The sequence below is a fragment of the Nuphar pumila genome, chromosome 1 (assembly GCF_984573655.1).
Source record: "Nuphar pumila chromosome 1, dmNupPumi1.hap1.1, whole genome shotgun sequence".
NCBI classification, from domain to species: Eukaryota; Viridiplantae; Streptophyta; class Magnoliopsida; order Nymphaeales; family Nymphaeaceae; genus Nuphar; species Nuphar pumila.
The window spans coordinates 33710855-33738008 of NC_143249.1; the positions used below are offsets into that span (position 1 = coordinate 33710855).

Here is a 27154-nt window from a genome sequence, read left to right on the forward strand (position 1 = left end):
GAAGTTCTTTTCGCAACTCCAGATCAAATCGTTCGCACTTAACAAATATTTATGTTACCGAACCATGTACACATGTATAAAAATCGATAGTGACAATCAAACCAACACAACTTTCTTCCATGCATCAATCTAAAAAAATTTGTATCCTCCATGCAGTATGCACATGCCAACCTCCCATGTGTGCTCAAACCAGATAACATACCATATGCAGGAAAGTCATTGATTGTCTATAGAATAACAGCCTTTATATTGAAGTTTTGTTTGTTTTGGGCACCATACGTGAGAACACCATCATCCCACAATATTTTCAGTTCATCAATCAATGACCTTAAATATACATCAAGATTTTGGCCCAGAGAGGTCACATCAGGGATCAATAGAGACAAGAAAAAATTTTGATGCTTCATACACAAGCTTGAAGGAAGATTGTATGGAGTGACAAATACTGACCAACACGAGTATGGAGTTGATCTACCCCCAAAATGAATTAAATCCATCTGTACATAAACTGAGCCTAACATTTCTCACTTTCATTGCGAAGAACTGATAAATACATAAACCCTTCTTGTATAGGTGATGTCTAACGTCATGAGGTTCTACAAATCGATTATTCTTACACATCGTGTAGAGGCACCTGATCCAACCTGTGAGATCCACTGTACTGATACTTGCCATTGCAAATTCAATAAAACTGTCAACACCATCCATATATTCATGTGATACCTCATTGTCAACTATCCTATGGTACATCCATTCACGCTTTACAACCATTTTGTCCTATGATGTTATAGATATTATTCTAACCAGTTAAAAGAGAATCATAAGAATACTATGATAAAAAAATATCTAATTTATCATGCATTCATGGTAGATGTAATGATTTAATATATATATCACACACACATATATATTTATATATATATGATGTCATTCAATCACAAGAATTATGATGCATGCATTGATAACTTACTATTTTCATGTGCAAAACCATTCATTTGAAGCATTGATAACTTATCATTCATTTTCATGTGCAAACTCATTCATAACACAATACATTCATTTGAAGCATTTTTTTATAATACAATTTCACATGGAAGGCATAATCAAATTGAAAATAACTTCATGCAAGCATGAATACAGTCACATCAAACATTGCAATACATTTAAATCATTTATATCAAAACAATATCAAACATGTATATGTAGCAAACACACTCCAATATCTCGCTAACTACTACCATGACTAGCATGAAATCCGAACTCCAAAAATAAGAGCACTTCTATTTTCATACATTAAAATTATGCTCAACATGATCTTCGAACTCCATCAAAGTAGTCTTGGATATCCACAACTAAGTGAGTGTGTGAACAGAAAATTATTGCATCCAAGAAATTAAATAACCTATGATTCACTTGCATCACTTACTCACCACAGGTATTTACCCAATTTGCATGCTATTGCTTTTGCATTGCATTTTTAGCCACATGCAATGTTTATCACTAAGCATCACGCAATTAGCTCAGCTACACACCTGCAAAACACATTTATATACGACAGGTGTAGCAACCCATCAAAAGGCGGTAGGGGCTCTACCACCGCCTGGCAGAGAGAGAGGCGGTATACCTGCAGACTAACCGGTGAAGGAGATCCGATCACGGATTGGCTGGGGAGCGAGGCAGAGGCTGTGGTTACATCGAGCAAGCAAGGTGAGAAAGGGCGAGAGATAGGACAGGGGCGAGAGAGAGGCAGAGGCATTGGCCCCTACCAGAAATAAAAGAGGGGCAAGGGCATCGGCCCCTGCCGGAAATAAAAAGAGGAGCAGGGGCATCAACCCCTGCTAAAAATAAAAGAGGGGCAGGGTCTGATGGCCCCTGCCGGACCAAGAAGAAAAAGAAAAAAAAAGGTGTGTGTGTGTGTGGGGGGGGGGGGGGGGGGCAGAGGTCAAAGGGCCCTGCAACTCTTGAAAAGGAGGAGGCAGGGGCCGACAGACCAAGAAAAAAATAAAGGGGGGAGGGGGGGGGGTTCTGACACCTTCCGTCGGCCTGCTAGGTGACAGAGGGTAGAACGAGAGAGACAGAGAGAGATGAGGGGAAAGAAGAAGGGAAGGGAGGAGACGTACCTGGGGGTGGAGGTCACTGGCGTCAGCGTCGGCAGACGAGCAAGAGAGAAGGAGAGAGGAGACGAGCAAGAAGGGGCGAGAGAAAGGTCGGATGACCAATAAGGTAGTGTCGATGAAGCTGCCGGAGAGGGAGGCGATCGCCGGAAGGAGGAGAAGGGAGGGCAAACAACGGGGTGAGAGAAAGGGCGAGCGTGTGCGATGAATGAAATAAAAAGGGAAAAGAAAGGAGGCTCACATTACGATTTTATGAAAAATTTAGTAACAGATTAGCGACAGTAAAATTCTGTCGCAAACGCTGTCGTCAATTTGTGATGGAGTAGCGATGGAAAAATGGTGTTGCTTATCTATCGTGAAGTTGGGATGAAGTGAGACAAAAAATTTCTGTTGCTAATCCGTCACAAATTTGTGACGGTGTTTGCGACGCAATTTTTTTGTTGCTAATTCTGCAACTAATTCCAATTTTAGGGACAGATAGTTTTTTCTCGCTAATCCATCATAACTTTGCGATGAATTATTTTTGTCGAAAATTTCTGTCGCTAAATAACATTTTTCATGTAGTGTTATGATCGGCGTTCACTTAGATCCGTCATCGAAAGATGCTATAACTATGTTCGACAAAATCTATTATGTATGATTTTTGTTAAACAAAAAAAACAAAGGAATTGAAAGGGGTTTGATTAAATCATAGGAATCTGAAAACCTTCTACACACGAATCATTCCATGAGTCATCAAAGACCATCTAGATCATGAGAATGTCCAACATGTTCTCTAATAAATATTTCTTGTAGTATTTAAATTTCATAAAATTTATAGATTATTTTTAGATCCTTTCTTACCCCGTTGTCCAGCATAACCGCATGTTATATATACAAGTTGCATGTTAAGAGTCAAAGTTTTTTTTTTTTTAATAATCCAAGAAAAAGCTCCATCACTAAGTTCCCACTCCTACAACTCTTGAGGTCTCCCTGCCCAAAGAAAAGTACACTTAGCTTTGCCCGCCAAGGGATGCCACCTATGGATTTGCAACTTGTGAGGTCCCCTAACATTATCTTGAAGTACACCCAAGCTTCTTTTTTTTTCTTTTATAAAATAAAATAACCACGGTTATAGTTTAAATGGACCAAGCGGTGCCACGTTGACCGTGGCCTTGCTTTGAAGTCCGCAACAGTTCCCCACTATGAAATCAATGTGACAAATATTTCAATATGTTTTAAGACATGGTGATGCTTTGTCAGCGATTTTAAATGGCCAAAATATTGTGATATATTCAAAATATACTCGTATTTTCACCTTTTTTTAATATTCCGTGATTTCATGGCAATATTACATTTTATTGGCAATATCTTTAGATTAAAATAACATTTTATATTTTCATATATTTTTTTACAAACTTTCATTTTTAACAATGTTTATTTTACAATGACAAAAAACAGATGTGAACACTTTCAATCTCTCAAAAGAAATTAACGCCCGTTTTGTTATCTCATTCATTTGTCACTACGACTAGAAAAGTTAGTCGACTTGGTTGAGTCAGCCTTCCATTTGTTTTTCTTCTATGTTGAATTTTTCCGGCTAGGATAAAACACCAATTCCTGGTGACTGGATCTGTTAGGTGTATTCATAACCATATCCAAAGTCAAAGACTTTTTTTTTTCATAGAGAAATCGCCTTCTAGGATCCGAGACTCTACCTGCCGTACTTACAATCACTATCCTGACAGCGTAAAAATAGCCATGTGTTTTTTTTGTCATATGCCGTCTTTTTCTTTTTTTTTCAATGATCGGGAAAAAGAGGTCATTGGTAGGGGTGGCAATCGTGTCGGGTTGGCGGGTCAACCCGACGAGTTGGCGGGTCGACCCGACGAATTGGCGAGTCGACCCGACGAATTGGCGAGTCAGCATACCTCAACCCGAACCCGACCCGTTTATTAAACGGGTCAGCTGTGGCAAACACGAACCCGACATGTTTAATAAACGGGTAACCCGACACGACCCGCCAACCCATTTAATAAATGGGTTGGGTCGGGTAAACGGGTTCTCAGGTTCGCGGGTCAGGTTGACGGGTCGGGTTGATGGGTTGACGGGTCGACGGGTTGGCGGGTTGGGTTGGCGGGTTGACAGGTCGGGTTGGCGGGTCGGGTTGGCGGGTTGACCCACCCGCCTAACCCGTTTATTAAACGGGTCAGCCGGGTTGGCATATCCCCAGCCCGAACCCGACCTGTTTAATAAACGGGTTACACGGGTCGACCCGTTTATTAAACGGGTTGGCTTAAGCCCAACCCGAACCCGCCTAAGAGGCGGGTTGGCCGGTCGTGTCAGAAATTGCCACCCCTAGTCATTGGTGTAAGTAAAACCCCATGTCCCCCTTAGCCCATTAGGGAGTATACCCAGCTTAGACCTTTTGGTAGGTTTCGAACTCATGACGTCCCTTCAACTTGGTAACTTTTGTGAGTTACCCCTGTCCAGATGAATGGAGCCTAGGCTTTCATCCTCAAAACATGGCCCAAAGAAAAGTGAATAGTTTTTAACGCTTGATTTGATTTGCAAACTTGCATTTGCATCACGGTAGTTGTGAAATTGTTTATCTTAGTTATTTTGATAACTAATTACTGTGTGAATGATATAAAATAATTAATTTTTTGTTTTTTTCTTTTATGTTGAGAAACCTGTCCCCACTACAATAAAATAGAATGTCCTGGAGTACAAAGGACACCCACCAGACAAGGATCACAAGGGGAAGCTTTAAAATGGCCATATTCCTTGTTTGGATGACAGGGGGCAAATTCTGGGTTTGCTTAATATCAAGTTTTTGGCAAAACTGGTTTGCCAAGAACTACTTTACAAGGCTGTTTGGGTGACAAAAACTAGGGATCGTGGACCCCGGGGGTGAACGGGGACCGGCCCCGCCTCACCTCGTTCTGATGGGAGATGGAGGACATGAAATAGGGATGGAGGTCAAAATCAAAACGCATGTGAGGATGGACTTACACTTTATCCCGCCCTGCCCCGTCCCTATCCCGATCTCTGCCTTGCCAATCCTTCTTTAGGCAATGGACCCAGGAAAAACAGGCCCCCACCCTGCCTTGTCCCATTTAGACTAGGGATGGAGGATATGAAACAGAGATGGAGGTTAAAATCAAAACCTGTGCGGGAATGGAGGGCAGAATTTTGAGACGGTACCGGGATGGAGACCTTGTGCCCCGCCCCGGTCTACCGCCATCCCTAACAAAAACCTGATTTTCAGGTTTTTGGTCACCCAAAATTATAAAAAAAGAAAATAAGACTGGCCAGCCAGGTAAAAAAAGAATAGTTGGTCTGTAGCTGGCTGGAAAATGACTCGCCAACCATTTTGACATGAAAAACTTAAAAGAAAAGTATGTTTTCCGGCTGCTCACCAGAGGAAAGAAATGGTCGGCTGGTACTGTCTTCACGGGGCAAAAATGGCCGGACACAAGTTGGAGGTTGGGGGAAGCCATGGATGTGGATGGGAGGTTTTGCAAAACTAGGTTGAAAAAACCCTGTCCAAGTTTGCTCAAAACCTACTTAAATAAGTTACTTGAAGCTTCTTAGATAGGTGGGAAGCTCGATTTCCAAAAACTCGCTTTCAAAGCATGATACTCTTCGCTTTTAAAACTTGATGAGAACCTCGATTTCTCATGCTTTTTCTATGCTTTCTACACACTTCATTCATTCATCTTAAATATGTGTATTTCTTTCTTTAACTTGGTAATCATCATTTTTAGATTTTGTTAAAAATTTAATTCTTACACTAAAAAAAATCATGAAATTTAATATTAGTTACTTTTATTTTAGTTTTTATTTGTGTTTTTATTTTGATTCACATTCAATTATTATATATATATTTTATTCTTCGCTTTTCGCTTCTTATACATTTTAAAATGCATCGCTTCTCGTGTCCTGCTTCCGCTTCCTCGTCTATAACCTTGACTTAAATAAAAAAACAGCAACCAAACCAGGTTTTGTGGCTAAAACTTGGTTTTGGGTGCCATCCAAACGATACTTAAATAAAAAAAATCAAGGAGAATTTGCAAAAAGCTTCCAGGCTAAACAAAAAATGTCATCCACAGTTTGGGTTGTTGCATTCAACTACTTAATTTTTTCATCATTTGCGTTTTTGAAGACATGCTTGGTCCTAAATCATTCAATTGAACTGTGTTTAGCCAAATAAAAATATTAAATCCATCGTTATAAATTTGTTTAATTAGAAGAGCATAACATGAATTATTTAATAAAAAAGGGTAAAAAAAATTCTCAAAAAAAAAAAAATCAAATACCAGGCAGGTACTTGAATGCATTCGGCTATGCCACACGGACACACCATTTTGGTGGCATGTCCCTGTGGCAGTATTGGACACGCTTCCACACAATGGCATGGACTTCAGACACATACAATCATTGTTTTAATATTTTAAATAAAACTTCAATAAAAATACATTTTTATGTATTAAAGTATGAAAAATAGTTTTATTGATTAAAAATGTAAAAAATCCTTGTCCTCATATCTTTTTTTTTTCTCAATTTTTTTTTTGAATTTGTGCAAAGCTCGCCCCATGTAGGGGTTGTAACTAGGGGTGTCAATGCGTCGGGTTTGGTTCGGACCCAGGTAGAACCAGACTTGGGCCTAATTTTTTGGTATGATATCAGGTCCAGATTCGGGTCTAATCGGGTTCACTATAAGAGAAACCATACCTGAACCCAATAAGAATTACATGAACTAGACCCACACCATACCCGGTAAAATAATATTTTTTATCATTTTTACATTGAAACTCAGGTTGGCCCAGGTCTTAATCGGAACTCGCATTGGCCCGGGTCTGGTATAAAATTTCACAAACTATACCCAGATCTATGTATTAATCAGACCTTCGGGTCTGAACCTGGGTCTTAATCGGGTTTCATTATTTATTACCATACCTAAACTCTATAGGGTTTGGTCTGGGTCGGGTCTAGGTCTAGGTATGGGTAATTGCATTCAGCTGTCTGCATTGAGATGAAACAGAAAGCTGAATGCTATAGGGTTTGGTCTGGGTCGGGTCTAGGTCTAGGTATGGGTAATTGCATTCAGCTGTCTGCATTGAGATGAAACAGAAAGCTGAATGCAATTACCAGAAAGTTGAGCAGTTACTTGTAACTAGCTCATAAGTCAGGATTTTTTTTTTAAATTACCCAAAAATAGATGCAAGCTATAACAATTTAAGCATGATACTTGTTTGTATTTTATGCAAAGACTTTTCATAGATGGCAGAACTGCGTTTCAAACACGTTCTTTCTCAGCCCATCTTTGAAAAACTCGTGAAGAATGAAACTTTGCCTTGTTTGTTGTGAAAAGATGCGCCGTGTGCAAAATGTGTTTGAAACATGCAACGATTAACTTTTTTTCCTCTCCGAAAAGAAGTCCGAGGGCCGTCCAGAAGTGGGAAAAAAAGAATTTGCCGGAGATTTCTTTATAAAAGGGTTTTTCTTGTTAGTGTGACATGAGAAAGTTGGGTTGGAAAATGTAGATTTTTTATTAGGGTGAAGGCTGCTCTCAAAACTGATTTTTTTTTTTATTATTGAGAAAATTTCTCCATCTTTGAGATGGAGAAAATTTTCCAATCAAGATCACGGCTAACTACGAAAAGTTTCTTTTCAAAACTCTCATGTTATTTGGAGCAAATGAAAAAGTTGCCACCTATCCTTTACCAAATGTGCCTCAAATGTGTGTACATGTGCACACGTGTATAAAAATCAGTTTGGCTGGACCATCTTTAAGGGCATCAACTCTTTTTACTATTATCAACTCTTGCATTGCATCGATCAACCTAGGCTAAAGTATTCTGCTCATTTGAGCCAATATCTTAGGGATCTGAATGGTCAGACTTGGATCAGATCTATCAAATTTGATTAGCTAAATAAAATCAGATAATCTGCAAAATTCAGGTTTAGTTTAGATTTAGATTCAGTTTTAAGTGCAAATCCACACATCAAATCCAAATTTAATCATTAATCAAATGCTGTTTACTTTACTGGATTCATACTTGGGTAAGTCAGGGCATGGGTGCAACACACACGCACACGCGCCCGCACACACAGACCAACTTGCATGAGCAATGTGTAGGCACAAACTGCATCCACACAAATTACCACATAAACCACGTTTCTTCCTCTCATCTTTCAAACCTGGACCTAGCTCCACTGGTTTTGGGCGTAGATCTAACCCCTGGGTTCGAACCTAGACTGGATGCAGCTAGATCTGGACTTGTTAGGGTCAAACCCAGACTAGCTGAGACCAGGTCTGGGCCACAACAGTTGAATCTAGATCTGCTGTAGCCAGGTCTGAGCTTGAAAGGACCAGCCCCAGACATGGACTGAAAGGTTGAAACCAGACCTGACAGAAGCTAGGTTTGAGATATGTAAAACTGAACCGAGACCTATTTTTTATTTAAGACGGGGCAGCCGCTAGTTTTTTTTTTTTTTCAATGCAAGATTTTTTTAATTAAGGACTATAATGACCCATAAAGGGAAAGGACATGCATGATGACAAATGTTCTTAGTTTAATTATATAATTGTATAATGTAAATGCATTATATATATATATATAGGGGGGACCGTCCAACCAAAGGTCCAAAATCTACAATCAACAACTACTGGACAGCTCCCTTTCTCCAATGCTTGAGCAGGAGCTCATATATTTGGTATTTATAATCTATTTAAAATATGCTTTACACAAAGACTTTACAATATACAAACATGTTTTTGGACTGCTTATATGCATTTAAAACTAAAAAATACGTGAGATGTTGATTTTTAGCGTCTTCCAAAAAGCATCTAAACATCAAAAATTCATAATCCAAAACATGTCGCTCACTAAATAAATGATAAAAATCCAATATGTAAAGTCTGATCAATGAGAAACACAAACGTCAAAGAAGGAATGCGGTCGGCTATATATTTTGGACCTTCTTTTGGTTGGATGGTCCCCCTAGTTAGAACTCATAGGGGAAGGTTTTGACAAAATCTGACCTTATGGATGTGTTTAACATGGTCAAAATAGTATAAATCAACTCTTTGATCATAGTTTTTGGACATAAAAACATGGTTTTTTGAGTTTTGAAAATTTAGTATGTTTTAGGCCCTTGATTTTTCAACCTTCGTAAAATCTGACATATAAGTCAGAAACATGATCCAAAAATACAGGAGAAAATGAAATGTAGATCATGTAACATGATTTTTCAACCTTTCGACTAAACTTGACATGTAGATCACATCTGAAGGGTCAGATGTGCAAAAATACAGGAGAAAATGAAAACATTATATTTTTCACTAGTTACCCACGAGGGTAGCAAACATTTTATATATATATATATTGCACCATTTGCATCTGAATAGGCACCCACACCTATATGACATAGTAAAGCACTTCTATAATCATCAAAGCTCTTTGTTCATAAACCAGAACGACATTCATTAGATGGTCTTAACTTTGATATGCAAATGTTCCAAAAACATTAAATCATTAATCACAGAAAAGCTAAAAGGAACCGTCACCCGTAGTATAAGCAACTTCATTAACACTCACACTTCGGTTGGAGGCCTTAACCTGATAAGCCTTCGCACTCTGTCCTTGTCTGTGTTCTCCAAAAGTCCCTTCAAAACAGAGTTAAAAGTTAGATAAAGGGGCAGAAAAAAATAGTAAGAATCAGCAAACAAAATTAAGAACAGCTGCAAATGCAATGAAGAATTATTCTTGCAGTCCTAAGCATGGTTCTGACAATATTATTCATCAAGAAGGCCATTAGTGTATTGTTCTTGATGGACTTATATGTTGACCTGCAACTCCTAACCAAGAATTAGGGCTGGTAAATGAATCAATTGAACAATGGGTGGTCAGGCTCAGCTGGTTTACATGCTTATCTAGGTTGGACGATCCAAGTTGAGCTTGAGCTTACACGAGCCTGAGCCAGATGTGGATCCTGAGCTGGCTTCTTAAAACAGAAATATTATTCATTAGTTATGTACCATAGTGAGAATGGAACTCTGACCTGGGATTTACAAGCATACTGTCCAACCAGTTGAACCATCATGGTAGTTTTAATACAAGTGCTACATAAATCCTACATATGTCTATCTAGGAGAGACTATACATGCCGAGCTGAGCTCAACACCCATTACTCATGCTCGGCTCACTTTTGCTACACGAGCTGCTCGTGTCTCAGCTCACCAAGCTCATTGAACGAGCCCCAATGAACTTCATGTGAGCAAAACCAAGCTGTGTGAGCAAAACCAAGATGAGCCACAAGCGGCTCGTTTCATTTACCAGCCAGAATGCATAAGACAACTCCGCCTGTGTGTTTAGTTATACACTGCCAGTCCCAAGCCAAGATAAAGGAGGAGGGTTGTGGTAGGCCAGTGACAGCCATCATAAAAACTTAGTCATACCCTATGAATATGAACCAATTTGAGAATTTCGTTGGGGCGTTTTCTACTGAGCGACGCGTTGTACTCTATAGGCCCGGAGGCAGTGATAAATGGGCAAGGGTTGCTAGGTCGTCTCCCAGAAGCGACGCGTCACACCAGCGCCCGGGTGTGGTGTCAAATAGGCAAGGGTTCCCTCACTTTGTTGGACGGGTAGGGGTAAAGAAGTTAGTCCAAGACCATAAAATTAGGTTAGCCACTTGGAACATAGGGTCTTTAACTGGTAAGTTGGTAGAGTTAGTAAATGTTATGTATAAGAAAAAGATTGATATTTTATGTCTACAAGAGACCAAATGGGTAGGTGAGAAAGCAAAAGTGATAGAACCTTGGGGATATAAGATTTGGTATACAGGAATAAATAGGAATAGGAATGGAGTAGGGATTGTTATGAGTCGTGAGTTTATAGATAATGTAGTTGAGATCCGTAGGAAGGGTGATAGGATTTTACTTATTAAATTAGTATTAGGTACAAATATTATTAATATTATTAGTGTTTATGCACCTCAAGTAGGTTTAGATGATTCCATTAAGCATCAATTTTGGGAAGATTTAGATGGAGTAGTACAAGGAATATCTTATGGAGAAAAGTTTTTCATCGGCGATGACCTTAATGGACATGTAGGCATTAGTAGGGATGGATTTGAGAGTATCCATGGGGGCTATGGTATAAGAGAAAGAAACGAAAGTGAAGAAAGGATTTTAAATTTTGGTTTGTCCTATGATATGATCTTAGCAAACACTTGGTTTAGGAAGAGGGAGTCTCACCTAATAACATTTAAAAGTGAGGTTAATACGAGCCAGATAGAGTTTTTCCTACTTAGAAATAGAGATAGGGGTTGTTGCATCGATTATAAGGTTATACCGGGAGAAAGTGTAACTACACAATATAAACTCTTAATTTTAGATCTTAGAATTAGACAATGCCGCAAAAGGGATAGACATAGGATAGATCCTAGAATTAAGTGGTGCGCACTGAAAGGAGCTAAACAAGGAATGTTTGTAGAGCAGGTAGTTAAGAAAGCTGATTGGTGTTTCGAAAATGATTCAGAATCAATGTGGAATAAGATAGCGGGTGGCATGAGAAAGATGGCTAAAAAGGTATTGGGTGAGTCTAAAGGCGGTGCACCGCTAGGTAAGGATACATCATGGTGGAACGAAGATGTCAAATTAGCTAGTAAGGTTAAAAGAGAGTGTTATAGAAATCTAAGTAAGAGTCGTGATAATGAGAATTTAGAGAAGTATATGATAGCAAAGAAGGAAGCTAAAAAAGTAGTTCGAAACGCGAGGGATAAGGTATATAAGGAGGTTTATTACAAGTTGAATACCAAAGAGGGCGAGAAGGATATTTATAGGCTTGCAAAGATGAGAGATAGAAAATCGAGGAATCTGGGTATGGTTAGATGTATCAAAGATGAAACACAAAGGGTTTTAGTCAAAGATGAGAAGATTAAGGAGAGATGAAAATATTATTTTGATAAGCTATTTAATGGAAGTCATGCTCAGGATCTTGGAGACTTCTCAATTCCTTTTCATGAGATGAATCGTGACTTTATGCGCAAGATTTAAAAGAAAAAAATTGCAGAGACTTTGAAAAAAATGAAATCTAGAAAGGCAGTTGGCCCAGATGGTATACCTATCGAGGCTTGGAAATGCTTGGGAGAGAAAGGTTTAGAATAGTTGACAAATCCTTTTAACAAGATTTGGCGAACAAATAAGATGCCTAATAAGTGGAGGAAGAGTACTTTGGTGCCTCTATATAAGAATAAGGGTGATATACAAGATTGCACAAACTATCGTGGTATAAAACTCATGAGTCATACTATGAAACTTTGGGAGAGAGTGATTAAGTCTAGGTTGAGGAAGGTTGTCATGATATCGGAGAATCAGTTTGGTTTTATGCCTGGAAGATCAACTATGGAAGTTATACATCTTCTTAGACAACTTATTGAGAGATATAGAGAGAGGAACAAAGATTTGCATATGGTTTTTATTGATTTGGAGAGGGCATACGATAGAGTACCTAGGGACGTTCTCTGGTGGACAATGATGAAGAAAGGTGTTTCTCTCAAATACATTAGTATAATTAAAGATATGTATGAAGGAGTAATAACTAATGTCCGCACTTGTGGAGGGGTGACAACCAATTTTCCTATAACGGTTGGGTTACATCAAGGATCTACTTTAAGCCCTTTCCTATTTGCTATAGTGATGGATGAGCTTACGAGATCAATTAAAGAAAATGTGTCGTGGTGTATGTTGTTTGTTGATGATATTGTTTTGATTGATGAGTCTAGAGCTGGGGTTAATGCTAAGTTAGAATTATGGAGACATACATTGGAAGCAAGAGGTTTTAAGTTGAGTAAGAGTAAGACAGAATATATGGAATGTCGGTTTAGTAAGCAACGAAGTAGTGATGGGAGTGTAGTGAAGCTTGGTGAGCAAGAAATACCGGTGGATGATTGTTTCAAATATTTGGGATCTATTATTCAAAAGTATGGAGAAATTGATGGAGATGTAAATCATAGGATAAAGGTTGGGTGGATGAAATGAAAAAGTGCAACTGGAGTGTTGTGCGATCGTAGAATGCCATTGCAGTTGAAGGAAAAGTTTTATAGGATGACTATTAGGCCCGCTTTACTATATGGCGCGGAATGTTGGGTTGCCAAGAGACATCATATTCAAAAAATGAGTGTAGCTGAGATGCGTATGCTTAGATGGATGTATGAAAATACAATAAAATATAAGATTCAGAATGAGGAGACACGTAAGAAGGTAGGCATTGCACCCATTGAAAATAAGATAAGAGAGAATCGTTTACGGTGGTTTGGACATATTCGACGAAGGCCTAATGATGCTCCAGTTAGAAGGATGGAGAAATAAGAAAATATATTAGTTAAAAGGGGTCGGGGTAGGCCTAAGAAGACATGGATGGAGATGATAGGAAAGGATATGAATGCTTTGAACCTCACCGAGGACATGGCATTGGATAGAAATGATTGGAGGAGAAGGATTCATGTGGAAGACCCAGAATGATTTTCTTTTTTTGTTCATATCGCCGACCCCAATTGTTTTGGGATGAAGGCGTAGTAGTAGTAGTAGTAGTAGTAGTAGTAGTAGTTGTTGTTGTTGTTGTTGTTGTATAGAATGCATAAGACAAGATGTAATAAATGGATTTGGTGCCTACAGATTGAGTGTCATAAAGGATTAAAGAATAAACAATTTTGTTTTTTGAATGGGGGTTTGTTGGCAACATAAATTACCAATGGCTACTGCACCATCAAATATTCCACAGACAGAAGTAACTTCCTCATCATCTCTTTTGCTCCATCTATCCGGTTTATGTTTTATATGAATGCAATGAAGCAAAATGACCATCGAATCCCATTATAAATCCGAGCAGAAAGCAACAAAATTTCAATCATAGAAGGAAAGGGCATGTCTTTACAACATGATCTAATTGTGGACCATTAAATGAAAAGCAGAGTTATACATGTATCTCCATCAGTTCAATAACGGAACCATTATAATCATAAGATGGCAATACATACCTTCCACACAATTTCATCCAGACATAAACAGATCCTTCCATACTTGTCCAGAAAGAGGCGCTCTGTAGGGGGTTTACCACACACATCCTTTACTGATGTTGTTATTGCAAATATGACTTCTGTTACTGTGGTACACAAAGAAGAATGTGGTTAACTACAATAACATGGTTAAGTTAAAAGGCACCAACTCCACTAGGTACTGGCTGTCTCAAATGTTCAAAAAGCTATCCATGCTTTGTAGAAATCAATAGCTTGAGTGACTGAGTCACCAGTAACGTCGGTTTCAGCCCTAGAGTAATGTGATAAGTGAACGATTTATAAACAATAGCCATATGGTAGTTTGTCAATTGATGATTTTGTTTACCACTTGTAACTACATGTGAATCGGCCCCCACACAATTAAAAATTCAGATTCTAAAATGACCCATGCTCCGTTCCACTCTTAAGAAAGTGTTTTTAAAGTAGTGACATGTATAGGACCTTAAAGGAAACTATCTCTTTTTTTTTTTTGCAAGAAAAACAACCAAAAGGGCATCTAGGAAAGCTAAAAAAAAGAACAGATACTCAGAACACAATAAGGAAGTATTGGTAAGCAAGCCTTGCTGGTGAGGCATTGAAACCGATCACCAGTTCAGTTGTACAAACAAACAAGGAGAAACAAAATACTTGAAAGGTTATGGCCTGAGGCGATATACTAACTAACTCTTCCATAGCTATATTTCAGGACTCCTTAATGAGCAACATATTCAAGTACAAGATTTGAAGTTGACATTGTTGGCAGCCAAAGACAAATCTTCACAACTTGAGAAACTTACTCAACGTTGAAAAGTAAGAGAGCAACTTTCTCTTCATGTATCCTTAGCACAAAAACACATCACATCAGATAAAACCAATCCTAATCACAACCAATTAAATAATGGTACATGGTTTGGTTTGTGTGGCTCAACAGAATCCATTTGAAAGGGATAAATCACCTAAACTAGTGCAAAATTTTCCTGGTTGCTTAGTCTGCCTTATTATGGCCAACTCAAACAGAGCTTGAGAGCTAAATGTAACAGGATTCCTAACAATATGAGAAAAAATTTCAATAAAGGGAAAACGTGTAGAAAAACTCACATGCAAGTTCATCATACTCATCCTTCCCAACCACAAAAAGGCAGACATCTCCAAGCATGGTATAAACAATATAGACAGATCTGTAACATCAATATGGGAATTAATAAATGAATAGTGTTATCATGTTTTTACATGGTAAATAATTATGAAAAATAGAAGTAATGAATTAGAGTCAGATATTTTAATATTTAGGATAGGAAATTCATACCACGGTTAAAGGCATCCAATCAAAGTTCTTTAAAATTAGAGGACTACTGAACATTACATACTGTTGCATTTTCCTAGCAAAAATCTTTCAAAAATGTTATAACCACACGTTTTTGTAATGTAAGAAATGATAGTAAAAGAAACAGGCACTTTTCAATTATATTCATAGCATAAAATCAACTTTATAATATTGATAATCAATTGAAAGTGCAAACCAGAAGCAGTTGGAGGATGTATCAGACAATACAAATGTGTTTCATGGTTCCCTTAACATATTTTCAAGTTCAATTTTCCACTGATTCATGTGGATAAGAGACGCAAGTGCAAATGCATGCCCATGAAAGTGTGAGAATACAAGCTTTACAGCAACGGCTGCTACAAATGCAAAATATTAAGGTCAATCAACTTCATGAGATACTTTCAAAACGTTGCTAAGGTAACATTCATGGACAATTCACCTAAATGAGTGTTTGTCAGGCATAAAGTGAAGGCATAATAGTTTGTAAAACTGTTTCTCCATGTATAGACAAGTCAATATGATTAACATAGAACTAAATACAGTTGGTTTGCAAGAAATCAGATAACTTGATCAGAAAATTAGTCTGATCCCATATGTTCAAATTTATTTCTTATTAGAATAAATGTTCTACAACCTGAAATCCTCAACAATATGAACTGACATGTTGATCCAGTCAATTCACAAAGATGCAGCATTAAGACTTCTAGCTTGCAACAGCCTCACTTGTCATTTATGTAGTACATGAGAGGTAAGGAATTTTCTCTACTTCAGGCTGTTAAACCAAGAAAGGATGATGGGATACCAGAACTTCAAAAACACCTCTTACAATGAAAAATAAGAGTTAGCTTAGAATAAAAGTTTACATAAATATTTCACAGCAAACATCTTGGAACTTTGTATTAGGTTGAGGCATGGGTATCAATCATGCCCAACTTGTTGATCAGTCCCTTTACCATTAGAAAACAATCAATAAACCGAAATTCTTGATGCCAAAGTGCCCCCATAGATCTTCAACTGTTGAAAATCAGTCTTAGTTCATCAAAACAAAGTCTTGAATGCCGAAAAGACTTTGATAGATGACAAGTGAATGACATGAGTCATGATGTCAATAAGGCATCTGTTGAGAATAGGTGGTTTTAAGTAAAGTTATTTTACATTAAGATGCTATTTGTAATTTAGTTTTTATAATGGGGCTTTATTGTAATTATGTCTTTAAGCCTCTCTCTATTTAACATAGAGAGAGGCCCTAATATCGGATTAAGCTCTGAGGTTTTCTGTGCAGCCGCCTCTCTCTCTCTCTCTCTCTCTCTCTCTCTCTCTCTCTCTCTCTCTCTCTTCTCTCTCTAGGACTCGGTTCAGTTTCTACATGGTATCAAAGCTTCGCCGATCGTGGGAGCGTGATCGACTGTGACGTGGGAGTGTGATCGAGTGTGATCAAAGCTCGGCGTGGGAGCGTGATCGTGGGAGCGTGATCGACTGTTACGTGGGAGTGTGATCTAGTCTGATCAAGGCTCGATCGATCGTGGAGGCCATCTTGATCGTGATCAAACTTCGATCCAATGAGTAAAAGAAATCAATAAAGAGATCAGGTCAGCGATGTAAAATTTTTTTTTGGATCTGATGACAGATCTGGTCATGCTGTGGGTTCGTGGATGCTTGCTGTTGGTTCGTAGCTTCTTATTTTATTGTTTCGTGACTACCTACTGCCTCGGTGGTAGTTCCTGCCGTCAGTCTCGTGACTACCTGTTGAGAGTTTGATTGTTGTTGGTATAGTGTGCACTGAACATGTCGTGTGAAATATTGATATCGTTGTTGTTGGGAGTGTGATTGTTGTTGGTGATTCTACATATGGTTGGGGCCCTGTTTTGTTTATCTTGATATCGTTGTTGTGGGGAGATAAATTGCTGTTGGTACAATTTCCACTGAAAAGGTCGTGACTTCCTGCTGATTTTGGTAGCAATCCAACACGTAGTGGTGTTGCTCGTGAAGAAAAAAATGAATGACTTAGTGTCGAACTGTATATGTCTGGGGAGCTGCCCCTGTTATGAGAAAAAAAATTACTGCTGCATATGCAGAAGTCATGTTAGTCATGATTCACTGACGTGCTTAATCATTTTTCTGTTTGTGGGTTGCTGCTCACTACTGTCGTGGGGTTTTTTTTTTTTGTTCGTGAGTGAACAACTGCTGATTGGAATATCAGTTGGCGTGTGAGTGTAACACACGGTTTTTCCCTGTTTAGTTTGGAGATTGTCCAGTTTTTTTTTCAACCAGAAGTATGGCTGAAACTTCGAAATGTGATTCAAAATTGGAACATATTGGAGAATATAAGGCATTTGCCAATCCATTTTCGTACGGTTCGTCTGTAAGGTTAAATGAAACTAACTATGCCAGGTGGTCCAGAACATTTATGATGTCGGTATCTGGACATCGTAGAAAACATATCTTGTTGGAAGATGAACCCACTGAAAAGGTGAGAAAATATGTTACCTGGGATGAAGATAACGACATAGTTATGTCATGGATTATGAATAGTGTCGAACCCCATATTGCAGATGGTTTAATTTATTATAATACAGCCAAACAGATGTGGGACAATCTTCGAGATACATACTCACAAGAGACTAATAATGTGAGTCGTATCCTACAATTCGAACAGGAAATATACAATTTACAGCAGGGAGATCAAACCTTGGCCCAGTACTATGCCTCCGTAAAAGCTGCGTTTGAAAGACTTAATGCTCACAGACCTCTCTGTTGTTCGAAACAAAAAGATCATCAAGAACAAACTATGGTTGCTAGGTTTCTTACAGGTTTATCTTCAGAATTTTCTGTTGCAAAAGTCCAAATGTTGACTGGTTCGGATGTACCTACTCTTGCTGAGGCATATAACCGTCTAAGCAGACTTGAGATATCTCTTCCACATTCTCAGCCTGTGACTCAGTCATCTGCCTTAGTTGTCTCATCTGGTTATGGACGTGAAAATCTTCAGAACATCAGAGGACGAGGTCGCGAACAAGGTGTGGGAGGCAGAGGAAAGCTTCAATATACATTCTGTGGAAAATCTGGACATTTAGAAGATCGTTGCTGGGATAAGCATGGCCGACCAACCTCCTCTTCATTAAAGTCATATGCTCTTAGAGCTAATACTACTTCTCTCGAGGCAACAAAGGCACAAGAAAATATCTCTGCAAGTGACAGTAGTATAACCCTCAGTCGTGCTGAATATGATGAGCTGATAGCTCTTCGTCCTTTGAGTTCTACCTCTCCTGTTGGTGGTATTGCCTATTCAACCGAAAATCTTCTTCATCCGACTGACAGTAAGTGGATTATTGATTCTGGTGCATCCAGACATTTGTGTGGAAATTCACTTGTTTTTTTAGATCTAAAGGATATTAAGGCTCAGCTTGGATTCTCATTAGCCGATGGGAGTACCTCCCCGGTTGTTGGTCAGGGAAATATTTCTATATCCTCCTCATTACAGTTGAAAAATGCTCTTCATGCTCCAAAATTTCCTCAAAGTTTACTTTCTGTTAGTTGTCTTGTAAAAGAACAAAATTGCAGAGTAATATTTGATCCAATGGGTTGTCATTTTCAGGATTTTTTGACGGGGAAGAAGATTGGTGGAGGCTATGAAGAAAATAGAATCTACTACTTACATCATCCAATGGGTATTGTTCATGCTGCAGTGGAACATTCATTTAGTCCTGTTCAGTGGCATCGTCGTCTTGGTCATCCTTCATTGTCAAAGCTTCGTTCGGTCTTTCCTCAGATTCCCTCCACCACATCATTTCAATGTGAAGCATGTCAACTGGGCAAGCATCATCGAAGTTCGTTTCCTTCGAGTCAGAGTCAGTCTAGTAATAAAGTCTTTGAACTTCTTCATGCAGATGTATGAGGTCCTAGTAAGATTCCTACTAGGACTCAGTGTCGATACTATTTAGTTATTGTTGATGATTTCTCTAAGTTATCATGGGTGTTTTTAATAAAGGAACGATCTGATGTTCCAAATATTATCAAATCTTTAATTCTTGAAATAAAAACTCAGTTTGAATCTAGTGTCAAGATTGTTCGCACTGATAATGCTCTCGAGTTTAAATCAAAAAGTCTGTTACAATTTTACCAAGATAGTGGCATCCAACCCCAAACTTCCTGTGCCTATTCATCTCAACAAAATGGGGTGGCTGAGCGAAAACCTCGTCACCTACTTGATGTTGCCAGGACCATTATGATCCAATCAAATGTTCCTGCGTTATACTGGGGAGATGCAATTACAACTGCTTGCTATCTGATCAACCGCATGCCTTCCTCTTCTGTGGGTGATCAAATTCCAATTCATATCCTAAAACCAAATACCCCTCTCTTCTTCCTCTCGCCCAAAGTGTTTGGATGTGTTTGTTTTGTACACAAACTTGACCCTGACCGTGATAAATTAGCTGCTCAAGCTACAAAATGCATATTTATAGGTTACCCCAAAAATCAAAAGGGATATCGATGTTATGATCCTACTTCTCGCCGAGAGTATGTCAGTGCGGATGTATCTTTCTTGGAATCCACTCCATATTACTCTAATATCGGTTCCCCGCTGCAGGTTGATCCAGCTGAGTCGTGTCCATTACCTATACCTCATTTTCCCTTGGAATCCGTGCCCTCATTCCCGAACCACACTTCATCCTCTTCCAGATTTCATAATCCTCCATTGGTATATGTGCGTAGAGATCCACCTCCGCAAGTGCCTCCATCTTCTTCTTCCCCTGAGGTAAGTTCTACTGACAATAATGATCTTCATGATGATGATAACAGGCCGATTGCTCTACGAAAGGGGACACGACAATGTACTTTATATCCCATGTCTCATTTTGTCTCCGAAGCCAGAATTGGAAATCAGATGAAATCTTTTATTTCAGCTTTATCTGCTGAAGTTATTCCTCTGAACTATCAGCAGGCCGAACTTGATACTCGCTGGAAGATGGCTATGCAAGAAGAAATGGATGCCTTAATATCTCAGCATACTTGGGATCTAGTTGATTCCCCAGCAGATGCTAACATTGTTGGATGTAAATGGGTATATACGATAAAGTACAAATCTGATGGTTCAATTGAACGGTACAAGGCCAGATTAGTAGCCAAAGGGTATACTCAGACATATGGTATTGATTTCTTTGAAACTTTTTCTCCTGTTGCACGAATGGGTACCATTCGTCTTGTTCTCTCAGTAGTTGTGCAGCATGGTTGGAGCCTGTACCAATTAGATGTAAAAACTGCATTTCTATATGGGGACCTATCTGAAACTGTTTACATGCAACAACCTCCAGGATTCGAGGTTGAGGGGGAGTGTCAGAAGGTGTGTAGATTGAAAAAGGCAATTTATGGCTTGAAACAAAGTCCTCGTGCATGGTTTCAGAAGTTGTTTAAAGTGATGTCAGGTTTTGGCTTTAATAGGTCAGCAGCAGATCATACACTATTCATAAAGAAAACTAGCTCTGGCATAGTTGTTATGGTGGTATATGTGGATGACATCATTCTTACAGGTGATGATGTGAAAGCTATTGAAGCCACAAAGGCTCATCTTCAAAAACACTTTGTTACAAAAGACCTTGGTTCACTCAGGTATTTTCTGGGTATAGAAGTTGCCAGAAGCAGTGAAGGGATGGTTTTGTCTCAACGGAAGTATGTTCTTGACTTATTAAAGGAAACAGGAATGTTGGGAGCTAAACCAGCAAATATTCCCATGGACCATAAAGTTCAGTTGTTTGAAGAAGGGTCAAAACTGGTTGATAGCAAAAGCTATCGCTCCCTAGTTGGGAAACTACTGTATGTAACTGTGACCAGGCCGGATATTGCTTTAGCAGTAAGTAAAGTCAGTCAGTTTATGGACAAACCAACTGAGGTACACTGGAATGCAGCTATTATGATTCTCAGATATCTAAAATCTTCTCCTGGAAAGGGGTTATTGTTCAAGAAAGGTGGAACTCTGGATATAGTGGCCTATTCTGATGCTGACTATGCAGGATCTGTAGTAGATAGAAAATCTACCACAGGATTTTGTGTGTTCCTGGGAGACAACTTGATCTCTTGGAGAAGTAAGAAGCAAAATGTGGTTTTTAGGTCGAGTGCAGAATCAGAATATCGGGCTATGGCCCAAACAACTGCTGAATTGATGTGGGTTCGTACTGTTCTTCTTGATCTCCAGGTGAAGGTTTCCTCTCCCATGACCATGATGTGCGATAACAAAGCTGCAACATATATAGCGAACAATCCTGTATTTCATGAGAGAACAAAGCACATTGAGGTTGATTGCCACTATGTAAGGGATATGGTTCAAGCGGGTCATATCACTACCCAATATCTAAAGTCGGAAGACCAAGTTGCAGATATGTTCACAAAACCTCTTGCCAGACCAAATTTTTCAAAATGTTGTGACAAGCTGAGCATGATTGATATCTATGCTCCAGCTTGAGGGGAAGTGTTGAGAATAGGTGGTTTTAAGTAAAGTTATTTTACATTAAGATGCTATTTGTAATTTAGTTTTTATAATGGGGCTTTATTGTAATTATGTCTTTAAGCCTCTCTCTATTTAACATAGAGAGAGGCCCTAATATCGGATTAAGCTCTGAGGTTTTCTGTGCAGCCGCCTCTCTCTCTCTCTCTCTCTCTCTCTCTCTCTCTCTCTAGGACTCGGTTCAGTTTCTACAGCATCGAAGGAACAGGTATGCCTATTCCAAGAAAATGACATGAGTGATGATGTCAATATGGTATCAACAGATAGCGTGAGAAGGAACAAAACATGCCTATCCCAAGCAAATCGGTTAAACTGAACACATAATGAATTGGAAAACAAAGTAAGATCTAGATATGGTATCAAGGAAAGCAAACCAGGGATTTGTAGAATTGATACCACTAAGGCCTGTAATACAAATTTACATACAAAGGAATATAAATGTATCACTTTGGATGTTTGCTTAAAGAATAAGATGGTAAGAATAGATCAAAAGAAACCCAAAAATTAGGTGGTGGGACTTTGTCATATGTTAGGCGCCTACATGCAAATTGCCTTAACAATATTATGTTTACAAGAAATATGTCCATTGAATGGAGAAGGAACACTTTGGTTTCTCTATATAAGAATAAAGCCAATGCTCAATACTGCATACACTACAAGAACATTACACTTACAAGTCATAAAATGAAGCTTTAAGAAGGAATAACAGATCAGCATTAAAAGGAAAATCATTTCTTTCTGCAAGAATGATAATTGATGGAGAATCTATGTGCAAAAGTGTCCAAACAGTGTGTGCTAGATTAAGAGCTTATGATTTCATTATTAAAAGAAATTGTCTCATACTTATGTGAAGCTACAAAGAGCTCTTCATTCTTTGCACCTTCAAGATTGTCTGCCCCTAACTTCACCAAGAAAGATCTCCAGTGCAGCCGCTCTTCTGCAGGAACACCATGAAATCTGCACCAAGTAAAGAAGCATTGCATGATATGTTTTCAGATCCAAGCCTGAAGAATTTGATGAACTGACACAGTGATATTAATATTTACCTCAAAATCGAATGATACAATACTACTTGCTAGATATATATACTAAACAATCACATGTTTCAAATAAAGCTAATGGAAAATGAACTTTGATTTATCAACATTTCTACTGTAGATTCAATCTGAAAGACCTAAGAATTGTGAAGATAAATGGCGAATTACAGAGAACAACAATTTCAATCATATGTACTGGTAAGTTTTATGCATGTTATAGATGCATATTACAGAGAACAACAATTTCAATGGAAGGACAAGTAAGCTGTCAATGTCCCTTACATATATGCATGCCTTTGCCTTAGATGACATTGACAGCTCACTTGTACCCTTCCATTGAAATTGTTGTTCTCTGTAACATGCATAATGCTTGCATTGCTCCAGTATGTATAGTCTATTTCTTTGCTGCATATCAGACGTATATGCATTCATTTCAGCCATGTTCATCATCTTCATACAAATTCTCACAAAGTTGAAAATATTCATGTTCATCAACTTCTGCACAAATTCTCAAAAAGTTGAAAATATTCATGTTCCTTCTTAGGCAATCTATTGATTCTTTGAAAGGAACCAAGAGTTTAAGCGGATATATTAGAACAATTGGGAATTCATTTCATTATTGATTATCAAATACTTGTATTGTATACTTGATGAATTCATATTGTAAGTTTCAGCTATGAGTTGCTCGCACTTGCGTGATGCAGTGCAGTGGCGGCAACTGATGCTTGGGTGTGTGCGAAGTGTGTTGGAAATGCCCCTAGAAGCAAAGGCTTGGCTGGCCGCGGCGTGCATGGGACAGCCGGGCCAGCCCCGTAGCAAGCAGGCCCAAATTGGGCCTGCCCACATGTGCACAGGCCATGCACGACCTGCTGCGTGCTGCAGCATGTGTGCAGGGGCTGGACGGGCACAGCAGTGGCACGCTCGTGCGTGGGCCACTGCTGCGCACGTTGGGCGTGCACAGCAGTGGCTCCACACAAGATTGATTAACAATGAACATAATGTCCAGTTATCTCCATATGTACAACTAATACTTCCAAGATATCACAATATCTTCACTAAAGATGAAAAACAAAAATCTCAAGTCTCAAATTATCATGCATTATGAATTTGTTAGGATACCATATTGTTATTATCACTATGTTATCACAAGTTTATCTAGATATAGTTCCAAAACAGATAATGAAAACCAAACATATTCTTCTGGTATTTTACCCTTTTCATTTTTTTTTATTTGTTGAGAATTTCCTCACAAATACATTTTTTGAAGATCATTTGAGACATTCCCTTACTAATAAGTTCCTTAAACAACAATTGTAACATAGGTCCAGTAGCAATTTCCAGAAAATGCTTTTGTCTCTGTCTAAATAAAAAAACCCACAAATAATACCTAATTAAGTTGTTAGTATGCTTGTATTATGATCTTATAGTTCCTTAGATGATGGGGTCAGTCCATACATTTTTTCTTCCTTTTGACGCATTTTGCTCAAAGGGTTGAACAGTGATAGTGCATCAAGCTGTTCACAGGGGGTAACTTGGTCCTCTTTGCCACAAATTCCAGATGAGGTAATACTAGAACAGCCGCCAACTCCAACTATCATCCATGTATGATCTTCACCACATCTGACCAACTACCCATCCTACCTTTATTTTACTCTCCTTTCATAAATCTCAATGCATAACACATTTTGATATCTATTCGAAGGGTTCACAAGGGCCAACTTGATCCTCTTTGCCAGGGATTTCTGGATGAGGTAATACTAGGAGAGCCGTGACTCCAACTATCATCCATGTATGATCGACACATTACAACTGACTAACTGCCCCATCCTACCCCAATTTCATTATCCGTTCAGAAATCTCAATGCATAATACATTTTGATATCTACTTGAAGGGTATGATTGCAATTGAGATTGCATAGCCAAGAGTAAGAGTCCTGGGATGTTCAGAAACTTGTGTTCAGTGAAAGCCAAAAATTCACCAAAAATGTGGTAAAAGAAAAAGGCCTATTTTTTCCATAATTTTTCTTTTTTATATAATTCACCCTCATCTGGACAGGGATTTCAAGAATGGTAGAGTCCAATATATAACTATTCTATAAAAACCCACCACCACCATCTTTTTCTCCATTCCTTTTCTACATAACCTTGCTAATCCAACAACTCTTACCCAAGATGGATGTTTAAATATCAACATCTAAAGAGAAAACCATCAAGTGGGTACTCCAAAAAACCATCCGAAACCCTCAATTTTTTCATTAACAAGCCAAAAACTCTTCAAGCAAGAAGTTCGTAGCACAATGGACGACTAAACCAAAAACCAACAAATGGGTATCGTGGAAATCACCAGAAAAACTCAAATTTTGGTAAATTCAAGCCAAATACCGAAATCTACATGCAGATCTATCCAACCACAATAAGAAGAAGTAACACCATCGTGAACAAAAAGGGAAAAAAGAAACAATGAATTGTGAATTCGAAGAGATTAAATCTAATTCAAAGGGAATGAAAAAAGGAAAAGGAGAGGATTACCGTTCCAGCAGAATATTTCCTTCCGAGTTGGAGAAGAGAACGGCGAGCAACATCTCCGATCTATCGACGCGCTCTAGAACTCGAGTTTTTCCTCCCTCCGGGAAACGGAAAATCGCGATTTATAAGAACCTGGATTGTACTTCCCTCCTGCCGAATCGAATACAAGCTAGGCTCGGGAACGGATGCGGTCATCTGAGGTATGATGGGATCCATCATACATTCAATCTTATTCGTCCAGCCAACGGCTAGGATTAGTCCACATTCTCATAGGTGTGTTCGGCGTTTCCGGTGCCTCAGCCACCAGCCGGTACAGAGCTCCTGCAAAAGCAAAAGCACACAGAATGCATACCTGAGGCGGTCATTGTCAGAGGGCGGAGGATGTTGCTGGAGAGGGGTTTCCTTCAACTCAGCTGGTCTGCAGCCACCACAAGCGTAGGCCTTCGAATGCCACCGGTGAGTCGACCCTATTCTGTCTTTCACTGTGTTTTTCACTGTATACACAGTTTTGTTTTCCACACCTTTTCTCCCTTATGAGGTTGCTCATGAAACCTCCTTCTTATAATCACCGAATGAGAACGGTTGAACAACTGTTCCTCCTTTTATTCGGTGATGAGTTTAACGGAAGGAACACTTTATGTGGGAAAACGTTTCCCACATCGTAGGTAACCACCACCAACGTGGTGGTTTAACCCAACATTCTCTCACTTGTTCCGACGATAAACCTTTTAACCAGAAAACCTTATGGGAATAACTTGATGAATAGAATGACCTTTTATTCTATTCTATAGGTCCTTAGTTGAATCTCTAATTCTTATGAGATTAACAACAACCATAATGAGAATCAAAAACTAAAAGTGATCACTTTATTTATATGGATATGTCAAAAAGAGTTTAACAATCTCATCCTCATTACATGTTCGGAATATAATCCCGGTGCTAGCCCTTTAGTAAGAGGATCAACGATCATCTCTTTGGTACCAATATTAACAATATGCACTAAATGATTCTCCGTCCTTTCTTTAACAACAAAATACTTCAATTCCATATGCTTTCATGACATAGTATTTTTGTTATTGTTCGAAAAGGACACCACAGCTTCATTATCATAGTAGACCTTCAGTGGTTTCCCAATGGAATCAACCACCTTTAACTGTGATATGAAGTTCTTTAACCATATAGCCTGCGAAGTAGAGTCATACAATGCTATGAATTCTGCCTCCATGGTGTGGGCAGCAGTGGTCATCTGCTTTCCACTCCTCCAAGAGATCGCGCCCTCAACAAGTAAGAAGACGTACCCAGTAGTAAACTTTCTACTATCAAGGCATCCTCCTAAATCCGCATCTGAGTAGCCAATGACCTCGAGGTGATCAACTTTATGATACGTTAACATATAGTCTTTTGTCCCTTGCAAGTACAGTAAGACTTTCTTCGCAGCCTTCCAATGGGGTAAACCTGGGTTAGACTGAAATCTGCCAAGTACCCCCACTGCAAAAGAAATATCTGGTCGAGAACATGTCTGCGCGTACTGCAAGCTGCCAACAACTGATGCATATGGATAAGCACTCATCTGTGCTTTGTCAATATCGTTCTGTGGACAATCCTT

The 27154-nt window shown here is 38.8% G+C and overlaps 1 protein-coding gene across 1 annotated transcript; it reads right to left on the reverse strand.

Annotated features, from left to right (window-relative positions):
- Positions 1-9525: 9525 nt before the first annotated feature.
- On the reverse strand, positions 9526-25750 carry LOC149848639 (SNARE-like superfamily protein). The gene is made up of 5 exons (XM_090012024.1): positions 25552-25750; positions 22829-22942; positions 15261-15340; positions 14145-14269; positions 9526-9768 (listed from the first exon to the last, which is right to left on the reverse strand). Exons 1-5 carry the CDS (start codon positions 25602-25604, stop codon positions 9697-9699), a joined length of 444 nt encoding a protein of 147 aa, XP_089868150.1. The 5' UTR covers positions 25605-25750; the 3' UTR covers positions 9526-9696.
- Positions 25751-27154: the final 1404 nt, after the last annotated feature.

What these genes read in the sequence shown, in the direction of transcription:
- LOC149848639 (XM_090012024.1), bottom strand. Translation starts at nt 25,604, where the DNA reads ATGTTGCTCGCCGTTCTCTTCTCCAACTCGGAAGGAAATATTCTGCTG. An exon ending in CTCTTTGTAGCTTCACATAA is followed by an intron (nt 15,341 to 22,828) that starts GTATGAGACAAT and finishes TTGATGTTACAG; the next exon opens with ATCTGTCTATATTGTTTATA. An exon ending in TGAGTATGATGAACTTGCAT is followed by an intron (nt 14,270 to 15,260) that starts GTGAGTTTTTCT and finishes TGTGTACCACAG; the next exon opens with TAACAGAAGTCATATTTGCA.